An 18,413-nucleotide genomic window follows, 5' to 3' on the forward strand; every position below is an offset into this window, starting at 1 on the left:
CCGACACAATACTGTTGGTACATGTATTATCACCTACCAGTACGTGTTGAGTCTGAAGTTGAAGAGGGGAAGGTTAACCAAGAAATTGGTGTGTACAAACTAAATTGTGCAATTGGTAAATTACCACAGACAACCAGTGAATAATTCACAAATTATATTGGAAGTCAGGAGTAGGTAGGAATGGTAAACTGTGATAGAAGCAGGTAATAAGTCGATGTTTTCCGCAATAGGTATCACTGGGCAAGTCTGGTAATAGAAGGCCTCGAACTGCCCTTGTCTTGAACTTATAACAATACAGCCAGGCTTCAAGAGACTGCTCCCTTGCTGAACATCTCAAACAATCAAGTTATTTCTGGAAGACTAAACTAAGGGAGGTAACTCTAAATTACGAGCTGCTGTGGGCATGCTTATAATATTCTATGAGTATTTGATTTGCTGCCTCTAAAATCAGCTGAAAAATAGTTACAATATATATACTACCACATCACACTCCTTTGATAAAAGGTTGATATATTATATATTTAATTTGAAATTGAAAGTTTATAGTAAATAATAAAATGTATGTATTTCGAGAATTCCACAATTGCAAAATCAAACAAATTTTATGATGAAAAGATATCCTTTATACATAGAACATACTGTGTAGGTCACTTGTATTCACATTGCGAGATGAGCATTCCTGAAAAAGTTGCCCAGTTCCTTTTTTTTTTAACGTTTCTATTTGAAATCCCGAGAACATTTGAACATGGGTTAAGTGAAAATATTTTACTATTCAAATTGAAAGTTACTTTATAGTCTGGAAGGTCATTTAAGGTACTGACATTTTTTACAATATCTGAAAAACTATCGGACCTACTCCAGTCAAAGTTGGTATGAGATTATTAAACAGTCATACATAACTGGATATTACATTTAAAGACAATCGGTGCATGAATAAAAAATCTATTAAGCTATCACTATATTTCATCAACAACAAGACCTGTTCCTCACGGGTGGAACGAGCATTCATTGAAACAGCCATCTGCATAATGCTACCCCTGCGTCACAGGGCCATATGACACAGTTGAACCAATCAACCCAACTCGAAAGGGTGCACGGGAATCACGCACGCACGAATACGGTGTTAGCGTTGGGCGTCTCAACATGTGTGATTCCTGTGCATCATTTGAAGTCATGACATGTAAAATTGGACGGAAATTATCACCTGCTCCAGTGGTTCAGTGGGAAAACACAGTGGGTTACAAAACTTAACACGTTATGTGAGATTGCAGGTTTCATTCCTGTCATCCATAATAGAAAAGTTTCATTTTCTTGTCTTCGATTTTAGAACATTGTACGTTTGAAACACCAAGTCCAAATTTCATTTGCTACTCAGGTCTTACAAGGAAAAAGGAAAACCTCATACCCAGGAGGTTATTACGACATAGGAATATACCTACAATATAATAGTCAAAGGTGGCAGTAGGCTTAAAAGCATTGATACAAATGACTTTCAGCCATTGGAGTGAGTGAATTGGGTTTAACACCGCTTTAAACAGTTTTCTAGTTATAAACCCACAAACAGATATGATGCTGACAAACCTATAAATAATCGGGACATACCAGGATAAGAACCCACAATCACAGGTTTTTGGCGTGCCCAAGGATGCATACCTGCACAGCAACACCGCGGCAAATTCTGTACCACCTCCTCCAAGAGGAACAACATTAGAGGTGTTCACATGGACGCAAATATGTTTATCAAGCTAAGGCCACACATTTTCTACTTTGTTTCATGGGTCCGCCGCCCCTACTGAAAAGCAGGTGGGGGAAAAAGTAAAACAAACAAAAATATATATTTTTATTATGCCTCCCACTAGTAAGTGGCAAAATAACGTCACATTTAAGTTCCATGTCTACATCATTATCAGTGATTCAAGAAACCAGCTGCAATTTTAACTCCATTGCAAAATGACTTCATATAAACAAATAAATGATTGACAAAGCTATTTCTTTTTATTTCAACCAACCTTGTGTGTTGTTTGTTTTTTAACACCGCACTCAGCAATATTCCAGATATATGACGGCGGTATGTAAATAATCAAGTCTGGACCAGACAATCCAGTGATTGACATCATGAGCATCAATCCACGCAATTAGGATACGATGACATGCATCAACCAAGTCAGCGAGCCTGACCACCAGATCCTTTTAGTTGCCTTTAACGACAAGCATAGTCACCTTTTACGGCAAGCATGGGTGGCTGAAGACCTATACTACCCCGGATCTTCACGGGTCCCAACCTTGTGTGGAAAAAGTGGAATAAATCTGCGAAACATAAAATAAAGTGTGGCCTAATTCAGTTGGAAGATAAAAACAAGCTGTTAACTTAACAATGTACATAGTACAGCCTCAGAATTGTTTTATAAAGTCTGAAGGACTTGTGAAAACTTTATTTCAGTTGTTCATATAGTTTGTAGCTATTCCGGCTTGAACATGACAATAATGTTTTTGTTTACATTTTCTGCCAGTGTTAATAATTTCCAATTTGTAGCAAAATAAAAGCATTGAGAACTGGAATACTGTTAAAGGTGGCATTAAACCCAACTCACTCACTCACTCAGTATTGATTCTACTAGAATGGAAATAAAAATATAACCAAACTTGCATCATTTTTGACTGGCTAGGTCAAATATTTAAAGTTTGGTATAAGAAACTTATTACTTTCAATCTGCTACTGTTTGTTCCTTAATTCTTCCACTTGCATACAAATGTGTTCGCCTGATTTCATGGACATATTCTGGCTACAAGCCTGCACAAATTAAACTGAATTTTCATTCAATCTGAGAAAAGTGTACATATTTGATTAAGGAAGGTGGCAAGGGTAAAGTAGACTGACTATACATGTTCATTGCTATGGTTTGGTTAATAACTGATCGACAAAATGACTTCAGATTAATTGGTTTTGGTACATTGCATGTATATATTAGAGTGAATTCAGCTTGTTCTCGTTCCATTAACCAGAATGTCACTTTTGAATCACAGACAGAAAAGACTGGCACAAGCATTTCATGTTTTTTCAATTGAAATGAGCTCAAGCTGAATTCTTCACTGCCTACGAGCTTCAAAGTTGTTGAATTGAAAAAATACACATTCAAGAATTTATTTGACATATTGTCTATTACTGTGCAAGAAATGAGAATGGTGTCTCCACTTCGACAGTATGTCATGGAACAATCTTGAAGGAAGAGGTATCTCAACTCCTCGTCCTCACTATCTGAATCGGAACCAGTCTCCTTCTCCTGTTTTGTCAGATACAGCTTTCTTGAACATTGCAACACGTCTTTCCTAACATGAAAATCGTGCATACTGAACTTACATTTGGAGCAGTAGCTATCTAGTAATACTGTCAGTAATTTGCAAGGGTGCTTAGGATCGAAAGACATAAGCTGGAATTTTCGATCTCTGAAACTGCTTGGTGATGTTCCAATGAGGGGATTTTGATGTCCTACAGGATCTTGTTCCTGTGCCTTCTTACAAATGAGAAGTTTTGACCATTTCTTTGGGCTGAGAATTGATTGAGGGAGTCGGAGCAGACACACCATCTGGTCTGGGCTGAGGAGGCATTCAAGAGGTGAAACTGTTGCAGAGTCGCGGTGAAAGAAATGATGGGTATCTTCGAATGCTGTCACTTGCTTGGAGCGTGGGTCTATCACAACAAATTTTACAAACCGTGCGTGTTTGTCGCTGGTGACGTACTGGGCAATGAAAATGTCGCCAACACATCCTATGCAAGTCATTTGACCCATCATGCTCCCAATCTCAAATTCACTTGGCATTGAGAAATAATGACAATATTTAACAACCAAATGTTTCCGTGAAATTGTTGTTGACTCAAAATTGGGTATGGCCTCGAATTCCCTCAAAGCGAACTTTCTCTCCGTAAAATAGGTGTGGATATTGATGAAACGCCCTTGAACATACTCAGGCTTTGTACCCATAAACACGAAATGATCACTGTCATGATTGTCTGGTTCTTCGGCCGACATCATTTCGGCTGGAAGACAGATGACGTTTCTCGCCTCAACTCCTTCAGCCTTGACCTTAAAAACAAATTATGACCTTCACCTTGTCAACAACCATGGCTTCCGGTGGTAAGGGAACACGTGTGTCCAAATCAGTGCCAAATATTTACCGATGGCATTGTTAATGATTCTTAATGACGTATTTTAGACAAGTTATGTTTACTCATGTATTACACATCTGTGTTTGAGCAAGTAACACACGCTACGCTTTTTGTAGATAGTAATATGGCTTGCTCTACATTGAGTGCCCGTTTGTGTCGCTGTCACCCTCACGGCAAGGCAATGCTGTTCCCTCCGTCAAAATGCAATACACAGACAGACATGATTTCTTATGATTAAGCACGTTTACATATTTCGTTATGTACACCAGGCGATTGTCTACAGAACCGGATCGTGCGAAAACCAGTCAAGGTATACACCCTGAAGATCCGGGGTAGAATAGGTCTTCAGCAACCCATGCTTGCCGTAAAAGGCGACTATATGCTTGTCGTAAAAGGCGACTAACGGGATCGGGTGGTCAGGCTCGCTGACTTGGTTGATGCATGTCATCGTATCCCCATTGCATGGATTGATGCGCATGACATCAATCACTGGATTGCCTGGTCCAGACTCGATTATTTACAGACTGCGGTCATGTGGCAGGAATATTGCTGAGTGTGGTGTAAACAACAAACAAACCAACCAACGTGATATAGGCACTAGTGATACATTTTCGAAATGCCCAACAGAAGATAGTTCACATGTATATCCTGGCTTTTACCATTAGGGTACACATGTACAATGAAGTCCTATTTATCGTCATTTCCTTGATATGGCTTTAGACTCTGACCCAAAACATTGATAACACAACATGCAGGAAGTCTCATAATGCTTTGAGTACATCACTGATCTTGGCCTTTGGGATTTTGTGTAGATTGTTTATAAGTTTGTAAGTTCTTGAATACATACCAGAGCAGAGGTCTGAGTGGTCGGTGTGAGATGAGAGACGTCAGAGAATCCTTATTCTATCCAAAATGTTGGCCCAAGAAGATAACGATCATTTCATGTTTGCTAATTAAATCCACTCAATTCCATTAATGATGATACAGGCTTGTCCCTCTTGAAAAGCTTTAATTTTCAGCATGTTCAGTGTCAACCTTTGAAAGCCTTGAAAATTACCAAAATAATTTGAGGAGCCCTGAATTTGTTCAAAGTGACATGTACTTGTTAATGATAACAGTTATTTACCATGAATGTTTAATTGTGATTTATCACAGTGATGGATTTGTGACAAGGACCGAGAAGAATTCATGTCAGCCATAATTTATTTTATTTGTTGGTTGTGAAAATAAATCGTGTTGGAAAATTTGTGATGTTCGTACTGCATTTTAGGTCTCACAACTAATACGTAGTACGCTGGATTTAAAAAAACATATTGACAGACCTGGCTAATAACCCAACGAAAAGCTTGAATGTCAGTGTTCCATAACTGTATGAGCCTTATGTATACTCAGTAGTTAGCCAATCTCAGTCCTCATTATCATAAAATAAACAAACCATTTACTGTATGTCTTGATACTAACCTAGAAATGCTACTCGCTGGATTCTTTGGAAGAAGTGCGACTTTTTATGATATTGGTGCTGTGCCATTTTCCCCCTCTTATCCATGCACCAACAGAGTGAATTTTCAAGATGCCTGAAAACTGATTACCTCACCGAAAATTCGTAAAGATGGATTGTAGAAATGTCTACATATCTACAACCGACACACAATTAGTAAAACATATTTACAGATACTGAAAACACAATTGGGACCAGGTGTCCAGAGTTGGACGATGAAGAGGATGATGGCATGTGGGATGAGGAAGAGGAAGAGGGAATGGAGATGCTGAATGGGCCAGTCAGGTGCTTGTTCTGTGATGGTATCCTCCAGGGTGTCGATGAGGCGTTCCGTCACTGCCAGGACTCACACCAGTTGGATATCCTGCAGATTGCTCGACGCTTCAGCCTTGACTGTATTGGGTACATCAAGATGATCAACTATATCAGAAAACAGGTAAATGATTTAGTGACTTTCTGATGTTCCATCAAGATTAGGCGGTAATAAAGTATTTGCTAGATAATCATCCCTGCCCATTCTCACTACTAAAACCCCCACAAATTTGCCTGTTTGAAAGGTTTAGAGCACTGTATGCCTGTCCTTTGCCAGTCTCTATGACGCTTTTGGGGCGGTCGGGTAGCCAAGTGGTTAAAGCGTTTGCTCGTCACGCCGAAGACCCCGGTTCGAATCCCTACATGGGTACAATGTGTGAAGCCCATTTCTGGTGTCCCCTGCCATGATATTGCTGGAATATTGCTAAAGGCGGCGTAAAACCAAACTCACTCACTCACACTGGCTAAGACTGCATGATCTAAGTCGGTGTAAACTTTTGAATCTAGTCGACCTAGCACTTTGATTGCAACTCTAAAAGAAAACCCAGTCCCCCCTAATTTTTGCCAGTCCCTGCTTTCAACAAATAAAAAAATGTATGTAAATTATTTGGTTTTGATTCTTTGAACATGTTCAGTGCAAAGATGTCATCTCTGAAGTAACTTAATTAGATCTATACGTCATTCACACAAACATCAATCACAATTTTCTCTCTCTTTTTTTAATATTTCAAGACAGTTGCTACAAATGGATATTTAACCTAGAAATATACAAGGGGAAACCCTGATGGTAACAGACAAGTTGACTTTGTTTGAAAAATGTACTTATGTGAATATCACCGGTGTTTTGTTCAACTACAAAGATTTATAAGGTACTTTATTTGCCAGTCCACAGGGACTGGCAGTCACATGAATTACCGGTCCAAGCCTTATTTCACCGGTAAAAGAGGATGCTGATGAACCTTGACAGGTTTGTATGTACAGGCCTGTGTCAATGATGACATGATCACGGTGATAGTGTGGAGTCATGTGTTCAATAATGTCACGGACGTATGTACTCCAGGCCTTGTTACACACACAGGCATTAAGAGAAGACAATGTAGAGCTTTTGTAAATTTTTAAATGTTTTTTCAACCTTCAGTGTCAGAATAACATGTCATATGTTAAAATGATGTTTTGATGTTGTGTTTTCAGAAGCCAAGTCCGTCGTCTCTGAGCAGTTTGACTTTACCAGTCCCCTGGGCCAGTGATGACTTCATGCAGCCGTCAGACCCTGATGATCTACTGTTACAGTACGGTAGGTAGTCCTGGATTGTGTTTTATATGGTTAAATTAATATAACATATTAAGTAAGATTTACTGTGATGCATCAATGTATTGAGGACTAGTCTCACTGTTATTTACAGATATAGAGTCCGTGGAAACCAGTTCTATACAGCGTGATACAGATCAAAGGGAGACAACTTCAGCCACATGTGGCACCCCAGAGCTAGAACAGAGAGCTATGACAGCTGAGGTTCGGGCCAAGCAGGCTGAAGAAGAACTGAGAAGAGCAGTCGCAGACTTGGAGAAAGTGAGGTCTGTCGCATAGAAAGAAGTTGTGATTAATTTGTGATGTTAAGGATTCAAATAAAGAGGAATTGTTGAGTTCTTGGAGAATGTTCGCATCTGGATGTACCATGTATGTCAAAGCCGGACTCCATTGCGATTTGGTCAGGACTGGGTGATTCATTGTCCCTTGAGGTTTCAGAAGTCATTGAGCTTGATACTTTGTTGTGAAATGATCTCACATTCAGAGTATATAACCATACTTTGAAAACACTTAAAAACTTAGATTAACTCAATCTCATTAAAATCAGATACAAGTTCTTGCTACCGCTGAGGACATCCCATTACCGGTCATGTCAGAACGACCTTTTGTAAACTTTGACTGACCAATGAAGTCGACATTAGCCACTAAGAAAGCAGCTTTCTTGAGGTTTGCGAGACTCGTTCCAAACTGGCGACATTCATTTAAAGTATTTTGTATCAGTCATGCAGCCTGTCACCTTAGTTTTGTGTTGAGCTTTAGAGGTTGCATGATTAGAAAACATATTCCGCGAACAATATAACATTTTGTATATGACGTGTATATATCGTTTGTACATACTCGTTAATCCGACATAGCATTATGCAACCAGCCCTGTCTGAATAACAGGACTTGCCTATATATAACCATACTTTGAAAACACTTTGAAACTTGTTGATTATGAACCTTAAGAAGACCTTACTCTGTATATGATTTATTTTTCAACATATCAACCAAAGTGAAAGTAGGAATATTTTCTCCTTTTTTTATTGCATAGGATACAATTTTCATAAAAGAGCAACAAAATCTAATGATTTATTTTAATTCAACAATCTTGTCTCATCTTTTTAAAATTATCAATTTTGGTTTTAGAATGTACCATAATAGGCCCTACAATGACGACTGAGTTTCCAAGCGACATGCTCAAACACCTGTGGCCTCAGTGTCTCCTCTTTAGATGATTGGACAAGCAGGTTCCATTTCCAGTTCAGGAAATGTTGTGTGTCATTACTCACCAAGGGCGTTGATCCTTGCTCACAATATCAGTCACTGGATTGTCTGGTCCAGACCCGGTTATTGACAGACCCTTGTCATACAGCTGGAATATTGCTGAGTATGACGTTTAAACAACACACATACCGTACACTTCAGAAAACATATTGTTTATACTTGGCGGGCCAAATTTTCAAACACATGAAGGATGAAGAAAGCCATTTCTAACGAAGTATTTAGGGTCAAATCTATGTTTTTGTGAAATATAGGTTATCGGTAAAGTTGTCAAATCATCCCCGCTGCAATTCCGCTGTCGCAGAATATTTTGCAGAAATGCCCTCTTGGTGCAGAAATGTGTCTATTTTTGCAGAAAATATTATTTTGTGCAGAACTCATGATGCAGAATTTGTGAAATACACTGAAGAATTTTAACATGAGAGTCGAAAGTGCATGTCTGTTTGTTTACACTTATCATCTCCAGATTCACTTCAATAAGTTATTCTAGCTGTGGATAAGTTTATCATAAAAATGCCTGTCACAAGTGAATCAGGCGCAAAACTATGATATTCGTGAAAACTAAGCTTAGAAGTTTGCAGAATTGTATGCAGAATTATCAACGTTTGGCTGCAGAATTTACAAAAGAATTACCAGAGAATGTGTATTTTTTGGCTGTGGAATACAGAAGGGACTGTATAATACGTCAGTCTGTTACTTCTTTGACTTCGCGCATGTCAGTCTGTCAGTCCTGTCGAAACTGGTGGATACAAGATTGTCTGTAAAAGGTAAGTACTGGTACTGTTTGATTACAAATACTTCACAAACTATTGCAGGTCATTTATGAAGACCTTAATGTCCACTGAATCAGAGGTGAAGGTCACACACTCGGCACCCTCTATACAGAGTCTGAAGGCTGATGAAGATGAGGCCTACTTCTCGTCGTACTCTCACTTCGGGATTCACCAGGAGATGTTGAAGGTTGGATGTGGGATCAGGGCGGGGAGTTATTGTTTATCTTTAGTTTCACGATTATATCACCTACATCATTTTTGATGAGGCCAGTTTTGCGGCCTAGAGGTTGTTCTTAGGTTTGATCCTCCCTCCTGTGTAACATTTGAGGGGGGGTTCTTGTTGTCCTCCATTGTGACATTCATTTGGTGCTGTTGATGGAGGCCTGAAAATGCATGCACACACGCACTATCCCAATTGCATAGATCAATGCTCATGATATCTATCACTGGATTGTTTGATCCAGACTCGTTTATTTACAGACCGCCATTGTATAGCTGGAATATTGCTAAGTGTGAGGCGTTAAACATTCACTCACAAAGCCCACAAGGTGGTCTTTCAATGATGTGAAGATTAACTGTGCTAATACTGCTGCTGCTGCTGCTGCTGCTGATGATGATGATGACTTTTATGTACCACAGATGAGGCACTATTCCCTTGTCAACAGATCAGACCAAACATCATGCTCGGCTCTCTGCGGAGTACTGATTGTAAAATGTCACATTTGTTCTTCAGGACAAGGTACGTACTGAGAGCTACCGAGACCTGATGCTAAAGAACAAAGACTTGTTTGCTGACAAAGTTGTCCTGGACGTGGGCTGTGGGACAGGCATCTTGTCCATGTTCGCAGCACGGGCTGGTGCCAGACTTGTCATCGGGGTTGACCAGTCAGAAATCATTTATCAAGCTATGGACATAGTTAGGTATGGGTTGACAAAATTGAGCTCTCAATTGTCCTGCAAGATGGCCTCAGCATCATTAGAGTCATGGGGGCACGGGTGGCCCAGTCGTCTAAGGCACCGCGATTTGCTGTGCAGAGTTGCGTCCCTTGGGCGTGACAGAAACCTATGATTGTGGGTTCGAATCCCAGTTCGCCTCGATTATGTTTCTAGGTTTGTCAGCACCATACCCATGCTCGTGTGTTTCACCGAAGTGGTAAACGTCTGAGACCTGCATCACTTCAGGCTTCACTCCCACATTAAGCTGACACGCCATGATATGACTGGAATGATGTTAAAAACGGCTTTAAACCCAACTCACTCACTCACTCATTAGTGTCGTAATTGTGTTACATGAACCAAGATTTGATTGTGGAAACAACAAGGAATTTAAAATGTCATATTGATGCGAGGCTGTGTAGATTTAGTAGTATTTTACCGTAAGGCATGTGTAGATGACTCATCACTTTATGATCCCTTAAAATCCCCTGCTTCATTGTTTTCTGTTTATGATTTGGATTTATCAGACTCAGTTTCAAGCAAACAAGTGCAAAAGTGACCAATTTTGCTATAGTGTTAACCTTGAAAATAAGTACTGGTATGCTGATAGATGAAATGATGTGGATGATTATCTCATTAATTGTTTAGCCTAAGGCTTAAATAAACAAGAACGTTAATTCTCAGGCATTTTCTTTTCACTGATTGGTAGGGGGAGTTACAACCGCAAGATGGCCTGAGAACAAAGAATGTTTTTGTTTTGACTTAATATTCATATCAAATTATTTATATCAGCATATTCATTACATACCAATAGCATGATTTAGCAAAAATCATTTTCTGTTTGTTAGGGAGAATGATCTCAGTGACAAGGTGACATTGTTGAAAGGCAAACTTGAAGATGTGAAGCTGCCCGTCGACAAGGTAAGTAGTACGCCATGATGGAAGACATCTTGGCTGGTGTGGAAGACAACTTTATTGGTGTGGAAGACATCTTGACTGGTGTGGAAGACATCTTGACTGGTGTGGAAGCAACTTGACTGTGTGGACGACATCTTGACTGGTGTGGAAGCAGCTTGACTGTGGTGGAAGCAACTTGACTGTGGAAGCAGCTTGACTGTGGTGGAAGCAGCTTGACTGTGGTGGAAGCAGCTTGACAGTGGTGGAAGCAGCTTGACTGTGTGGAAGCAGCTTGACTGTGGTGGAAGCAGCTTGACTGTGGTGGAAGCAGCTTGACTGTGTGGAAGCAGCTTGACTGTGGTGGAAGCAACTTGACTGTGTGGAAGCAACTTGACTGTGGTGGAAGCAGCTTGACTGTGGTGGAAGCAGCTCAACTGTGTGGCAGCAGCTTGACTGTGGAAGCAGCTTGACTGTGTGGAAGCAACTTGACTGTGTGGAAGCAACTTGACTGTGGTGGACGACATCTTGACTGTGTGGAAGCAACTTGACTGTGTGGAAGCAGCTTGACTGTGGAAGCAACTTGACTGTGGAAGCAGCTTGACTGTGGAAGCAGCTTGACTGTGGCAGCAACTTGACTGTGGAAGCAGCTTGACTGTGGCAGCAGCTTGACTGTGTGGAAGCAGCTTGACTGTGTGGAAGCAACTTGACTGTGGAAGCAACTTGACTGTGGAAGCAGCTTGACTGTGGAAGCAGCTTGACTGTGTGGAAGCAGCTTGACTGTGTGGAAGCATCTTGACTGTGTGGAAGCAACTTGACTGTGGTGGAAGCAGCTTGACTGTGGCAGCAGCTTGACTGTGGTGGAAGCAACTTGACTGTGTGGAAGCAGCTTGACTGTGTGGAAGCAGCTTGACTGTGGTGGAAGCAACTTGACTGTGTGGAAGCAGCTTGACTGTGGAAGCAACTTGACTGTGGTGGAAGCAACTTGACTGTGTGGAAGCAGCTTGACTGTGGTGGAAGCAGCTTGACTGTGTGGCAGCAGCTTGACTGTGTGGCAGCAGCTTGACTGTGTGGCAGCAGCTTGACGGTGGTGGAAGCAGCTGGACTGTGTGGCAGCAGCTTGACTGGTGGAGGTGTCAGCTGGAAGCCTGGTTGTGTCCACAATTTGGAGTTTGTCTGACACAAGAAACTGGAAACCGTGGTTCTGTTTCACTTGTGAAAATGAGTATCTTGTCAAGCTGCTGAATGAGTTATAACATTTAGTCAAAATGTCACACATCTGGTTTGCAGTAAAGGATAATCTATCTTTAGAGTTTTTAACCCTAATTGTGACCTGGTCCAGGACCACCTGACACTGACTTGAGTATTACTCTGTTGACAGGTGGATATCATTGTGTCGGAGTGGATGGGGTACTTCCTGCTGTTTGAGTCTATGCTGGACACAGTGCTGTACGCTAGAGACACCTATCTGAAGGAGGATGGAATAGGTAGTGCTTCTGGCTGTCTATGCTTGCATTGGCTGTTCTGCATCACACACAGACTGCAAGTTCATAGAAATTTGTTCTCAGTGCGCTACCAATACACTACACATGAAGGTCCAGGGTAGGATAGGTCTTCAGCAACCCGTGCTTGCCGTAAAAGGTGACTATGCTTGTCGTAAGAGGTGACTAACGGGATCATGTGGTCAGACTTGCTGACTTTGTTGATGCATGTCATTGTATCCCAATTGCGTGGATCGATGCTTATGATGTCAATCACTGAATTGTCTGGTCCAGACATGATTATTTACAGACTCCATCATATAGCTGGAATATTGCTGAGAACAGCATTAAACAACAAATAAACAAAACAAAACATAAATATGAGCATGATGAGGACATTGCATTACAGTTAAAATCAGAATCACCTTTCATCCAACCAATCAGAGCATCGCTTATCAGAATGCAGAAGTGAATGTCCGACTGTGTTTTCAAATAATAAAGCTTGAAAAGGTTAACATGAGGCATTCCAAATGACAGCTAAGGGCGGCACAACCGATTCCTTCACAATCATCATCTATCTCTCGCTTTGATGCGATAAACATTGCAAACAGAAGAGACTTTCCACAGCTCAAGGGGAGTACAACCATACAATCTTATACATTCCAAAACTTTCTTTAGTTGAATCGCCAGTTTTGAAACTGTTGCCATAAAGCTCGAGAAAACTGCTTTCTGATTGGCTAGTGTCGACTTCGTGCTCATTGGTTGGTTCTTTCTTACGTGATCTGTAGTGAGATCGTTGTGTGGCATTAGCAATAGCAATAGGGTGTGATTATCTCCCTTAGTAATGCTAAGGTGTTATTATCTCCCTTCCCATGTTGCAGTGTTTCCTGACCGATGCACGCTATCCCTCGTAGGGTCAGGTGACCTTGACCTGCATGGCAAGCACATCAGTTTCTGGGATGATGTGTATGGTTTCAAGATGTCCTGTATGAAGGCGGAGGTGATACATGAGGCCATTGTGGAGCTGGTCGAGGATGGCGGAAGTATCACCCAGCCATGTGTTGTCAAGGTGAGGCTCAGAGAGTCCTGACAGCTCCCAATACGAGCACTGTGCTGTTGGACAACTAGCACTGTTTATTACCCACAGGGTTAGAAATAACCGAGGTCATAAAAATTGTATGTGCACTAATGTGAGTATCACTTCTTGCCTACCAGTGTTTCTGTCATCCAGACGGCATCGTCGACATCTTTCAAGTTTTGTGGTGACCAGGGATGAGAATCTTCCGCGGATCTGCAAATTTCAGCGAATTTTAGTGAACACAAATTTGTTAAAATCTGATGGCTTCCCCCATAAACATCCCCAAATAATGGACCACGCTCCATTGCAAAGACGTTTCAGCTGAAAAGGAAAATATCTCTTCTCATCCCTGTGTGACGTAAGGATAGAATGAATCGCTTGGGAAAAACAAGAATTTTGACCCTCGCTTCGTAAAACCGGTATGACACACATACTCGTATAATAATCTCTATTTATGATCACTGGCAGTGTATAGAGACTACAGTGTCTCTGAACAGGGATGAATGCTTCAACTGACTGTTTAGTTTGTGGTCATATTACAGAAGCATTAAAGATGTTCATGCACTTGACCCTTTGATGGGGCATGTTTTGTGTCCACCGTCGTGATATTGCTGGAATATAACTATTGGCGTAAAACTATACTCACTCACTAACTATCACATATAATTACATGCATATGTCTATTGAAGAAACGTGGTGACCTAGTTTTCATCCTTTAATTGATACAGGAGTTAGATGCCTGCAGATGTCGCCTTGATGACCTTCAGTTTGAGTCGCCCTTTTGTCTGACATGCACACATGATGGCTGCCTGTCCGCGATAGTGGGCTACTTCGACATCTTCTTTGAGAAGGGTTGTGATACAAAGGTGGGTGTGAGAGTAACACAATTCACTTTATCCTCAGTAAGGGCCAGCAGACAGATGTGTTGTATCATGATAGTGTATAAGATATGAAGACTTGTCATTGGTGATATTATAAGTGGTCCAATTTTGACTCACGGCTTAAAAAAATTATCTTTACATTTCTTTGGCAAGATATACAGACACTGTACTTCATTTGGCTAGAATGAATAAAACTGGTAAACTAGTAGATAGACTTATTAAATTATACTACTCAAATCTTTTTAGGAATATTCTGAATGTCAAGATTGGAGCTGAATGAAACAAATTTCTTGGATAAGTTGTCAAGAAAATATTTCTCAAAGGTTCCCAAGGAAATGGAGCATTTCTGCTATTGGTCAAGTTAAAGTGAACATAAGTAAACAAGTTTACATACTGAGTTTTGTAAAAATATGAAATGTCTTAATGTCCTTATCAGTAGTTGAGTAGTATATTATAGTAGATATAAAATTATTCAAGTTAATTTTTTTATGTTCGAATTATTCAGATAGTTAGTTTGACATTGTTTTGGTCATTGTTAGTAGCGTTGTAGTTTGTCTGATTCCCTGAAGTTTGCTGGTTGTGACATGTTGCCAGGTGAGCTTCACGTTTGTTGTGATGTATTCCAGGTGAGCTTTTCTACATCGCCAGGGAGTCCGGCCACCCACTGGAAGCAGACCGTGTTTCTCCTGGACAAGCCCAGGACTGTCAGGAAAGGTGAGACGGAAGTCTGTGTGAACTCTCATGATCAACTGCTGCTTCATCCATAAATTGTGCAAGACAGAATTCTTTTTGTTCATCAGCACCTTTTATTTTGAAGGATAAGACCTATCCAAGAATTGTACAAGATTTATGTCCCCCATCAGACTCCAGGGAATAACACAAGGGTGATGGCCTGGGGTTAACTGTCAAGGTTTTAATTTAAGCAAGGACAAGTATACCAAGACACACCTTCACTGACAGTTTATAAATCTGATAACGCACAGTTACTGTTATAAGGCTGAGAACCTCCTGTGTGGGTTCAGGGGAAGAATAGGTCAGGGTTAGTCAATGCTTGATGTAAGAGTCTACTGATAAGGATGGTGTGGTAACCATGTGTCCCTTGAGTAGCATGCCCAGTCAACATACTCATGCTTATCAACTACTGAGATTACCAACCCCTTTTTGGTACACAGGATTTGGGACACCTTCACAAATTCAATTTTTTTCAGTTATTTACCTTCAAATCGCACCCTTTTATGACCTAAGAATGTGTACTATAGGTTTTTGTCTGATCGACTTCTTTGAATTCTGACATGTGCTCTTGAGATTTCTGCTAAGTAGTAGGGGGCACAGGTGGCCCAGTAGTCTAAGGCGCCGCGATTTGCTGTGCAGAGTTGCTTCCCTTGGGCACGCCAGAAACCTATGATTGTGGGTTCGAATCCCGGTTCGCCCCAATTATGTTTCTAGGTTTGTCAGCACCATACCCGTGCTCGTGGGTTTCACCGAAGTGGTAAACGTCTGAGACCTGCATCACTTCGGGCTTTCCTCCCACATTAAGCTGACACGCCGTGATATAACTGGAATGCTGTTAAAAGCGGCGTTAAACCCAGGGTATTCAGGGGAAGGTGCGTGCGTGCACCCTCACTACCAGATTGCCTGGCACAGATTTGATTAGGCCCCATTCATATAGAAAGACATGAAACTTTTTATGGATCTATATAATGTTTCATTAAGGGCTACATCTTGCCCATTCATCAGGTGATTGATCTTATCAAAGACCTGACACGCATTTGTAATGCTGGAATTTTGCTGACTGCAGCTTGAACAACATTCACTCCCTCCCTTGCTAACAGCCTCACTGACTCACCCATTGTTGATTGCAGGAGAGAAGCTAGAGGGCAAGGTCGTCTGTAAGAAGAACCGAAAGGATCCCCGGAGTCTTGTCATTACGATCGATGTGGCTGGTGTCACACACAGATACATCATGGAATAAATCCTATATCTTACCTACAGGAGTAGTGTTGTTATGTCATTGATGCCGCCAGGTGACACTTCACCTCAGTTGTACCTGGCCGGTAACCCGTGAAGATTCCAGGGTAGAATAGGTCTTCAGCAACCCATGCTTGCCGTAAAAGGTGACTATGCTTGTCGTAAAAGGCGACTAATGGGATCGGGTGGTCAGTCTCGCTGACTTGGTTGATGCATGTCATCGATCCCAATTGCATGGATCGGTGCTCATGATATCAATCACTTGATTGTCTGGTCCAGACTCGATTATTTACAGACCGCCGTAATATAGCTGCAATATTGCTGAGTGCGGCGTTAAACAACAAACCAACAAACCAACAAACCTGGCCGATTGTGTCAGCTTGGGGGAGCCCAGTGGTACAACTTGTCACTTTTGATCTGAGGGGATTCTGGGTAAGAATATAGGTCCCCAGCAATCCATGCTTGTCGTAAGGGGTGACTAGCAGGATCAGGCGGTCAGGCTCGGTGACTGATTGTATATCATCATATCTCAATTGTGTGGATAGATGCTCTTGTCAATCACTGAATTGTTTCGTCCAAACTTAATATTTTACAGGCCGTCTTCATACAGCTGGAATATTGCTGAGTGCGATATAAACAACAAACAAAACAGTCCATTTGGACAAGAAATACAGAACTCTGCTGTTTAGATCAGTATTTAATGAGAAATGAGTGAAAATTGTATAAGAGATTGCACCTAGTACATAATAAGAAACAAAAGTATTATTTATATTGTTTGCAATAAAACCCAACCATATATTTATATATGTTTATATACAAAGATAATATTTGAAATACATTGGCAAGTCGATTTGATCTGAAATTACAATAGCAAGGTAATCGTATATCGTAACATGAGTATTTCCATAGTGAATTGTTGCATACTTCATCATCTACTGACATGCCAGTATTTACACATGATTCACGATGGAGAAGCATCAAAGAGTGAAACACGGAATTTCTGCAACGGCTACTCAAAAAGTAGTCCAAACAAAAGTAGTTCCCAAGCAACAGACATGGACAGGATGAGCATCAGTCGGAGTTTGTCGGACCCAGGATGATTGTCAAGTAACTAAGGAAACTTTTCAATGTACATGGGATTTCATTGTATGATCTGCTCGCACAACTTGTACCAGTCTGAAAACAGATGAATATATTGCCCAGTGATATACTAGTATCTGAATTGGCCCGTCCAACAATGCACCTGTGGTGTTCCGACTGCCGTAAATCTATGTTAAAGTATAGGAATTATGGACGTCGTTTAACGATGGCTTTGTGAAACAGACCCAGACGTATATTAAGATAATTCACTGAAACATCTTAGTTCTTCCTGCGTTTAATTTCTTGTTTTGTAGATTTATGTTTGTGGCAGGAGGCAATAAACTGAAAATGTCTACATGGAAGATTTAACGTTCCATTCATAGATTGTAAATTGTATGCTCTTGAGAAATTAAACAGAAGATTTGACATTCATCAATGTACACTTCAGATCAAGTAGGTTTTATTTCTGGTTCTGCAAAAATCCAAAATTAATGGCCACTAATATGTCTCTACCCTACAGTAATAAACCATGTTTCGATGGTAAGAAATAGGATTCAAAACATCAATTCTATAAAATGATTAAAGGGCAAGGTCACCAATATAAAAGACCAATCACTAGCACTGACAATAAGATAAATCGTCTACAAATGTATATCACAGTTTGGTTAAAAGTCCCATTACCAGCTTCTGTATAGTTCAATAACAGATAGAGGACAAGGGACATAGAGAAATATTTATCATTTATCAAAGGCTCGGCAAATACCGATTAACTAAG

General features: G+C 40.7%; 1 protein-coding gene across 3 annotated transcripts; it reads left to right on the forward strand.

Annotated features, from left to right (window-relative positions):
• The first annotated feature begins 4,047 nt into the window (after nucleotides 1-4,047).
• On the forward strand, nucleotides 4,048-16,575 carry LOC139473912 (protein arginine N-methyltransferase 3-like). Of its 3 annotated transcripts, none has more exons than XM_071256717.1 (12): nucleotides 4,048-4,133; nucleotides 5,837-6,099; nucleotides 7,167-7,269; nucleotides 7,379-7,550; nucleotides 9,363-9,507; nucleotides 10,054-10,241; nucleotides 11,105-11,177; nucleotides 12,532-12,637; nucleotides 13,513-13,700; nucleotides 14,438-14,575; nucleotides 15,217-15,304; nucleotides 16,453-16,575. In XM_071256717.1, the coding sequence occupies exons 1-12, from the start codon at nucleotides 4,097-4,099 to the stop codon at nucleotides 16,560-16,562; spliced, it is 1,611 nt and encodes a 536-aa protein (XP_071112818.1). In that variant the 5' UTR covers nucleotides 4,048-4,096; the 3' UTR covers nucleotides 16,563-16,575. The 3 variants fall into 3 exon arrangements, with proteins under 3 accessions (XP_071112818.1, XP_071112817.1, XP_071112819.1); XM_071256716.1 differs by lacking the exon at nucleotides 4,048-4,133 and adding an exon at nucleotides 4,156-4,475; XM_071256718.1 differs by lacking the exon at nucleotides 4,048-4,133 and adding an exon at nucleotides 4,156-4,475 and having other exon boundaries at nucleotides 15,239-15,304.
• Nucleotides 16,576-18,413: the final 1,838 nt, after the last annotated feature.

This window comes from Haliotis cracherodii, unplaced genomic scaffold (genome assembly GCF_022045235.1).
Source record: "Haliotis cracherodii isolate W230 unplaced genomic scaffold, xgHalCrac1.p SCAF_3, whole genome shotgun sequence".
Taxonomy (NCBI): Eukaryota; Metazoa; Mollusca; class Gastropoda; order Lepetellida; family Haliotidae; genus Haliotis; species Haliotis cracherodii.

Excerpts from the sequence above, each read along its gene's own strand:
- LOC139473912 (XM_071256716.1), top strand. The coding sequence starts at position 4,424 with ATGTACACCAGGCGATTGTCTACAGAACCGGATCGTGCGAAAACCAGT. Across the intron at positions 7,270-7,378 it reads TGATCTACTGTTACAGTACG|ATATAGAGTCCGTGGAAACC; the intron begins GTAGGTAGTCCT and ends TGTTATTTACAG. Across the intron at positions 7,551-9,362 it reads GCAGACTTGGAGAAAGTGAG|GTCATTTATGAAGACCTTAA; the intron begins GTCTGTCGCATA and ends AAACTATTGCAG.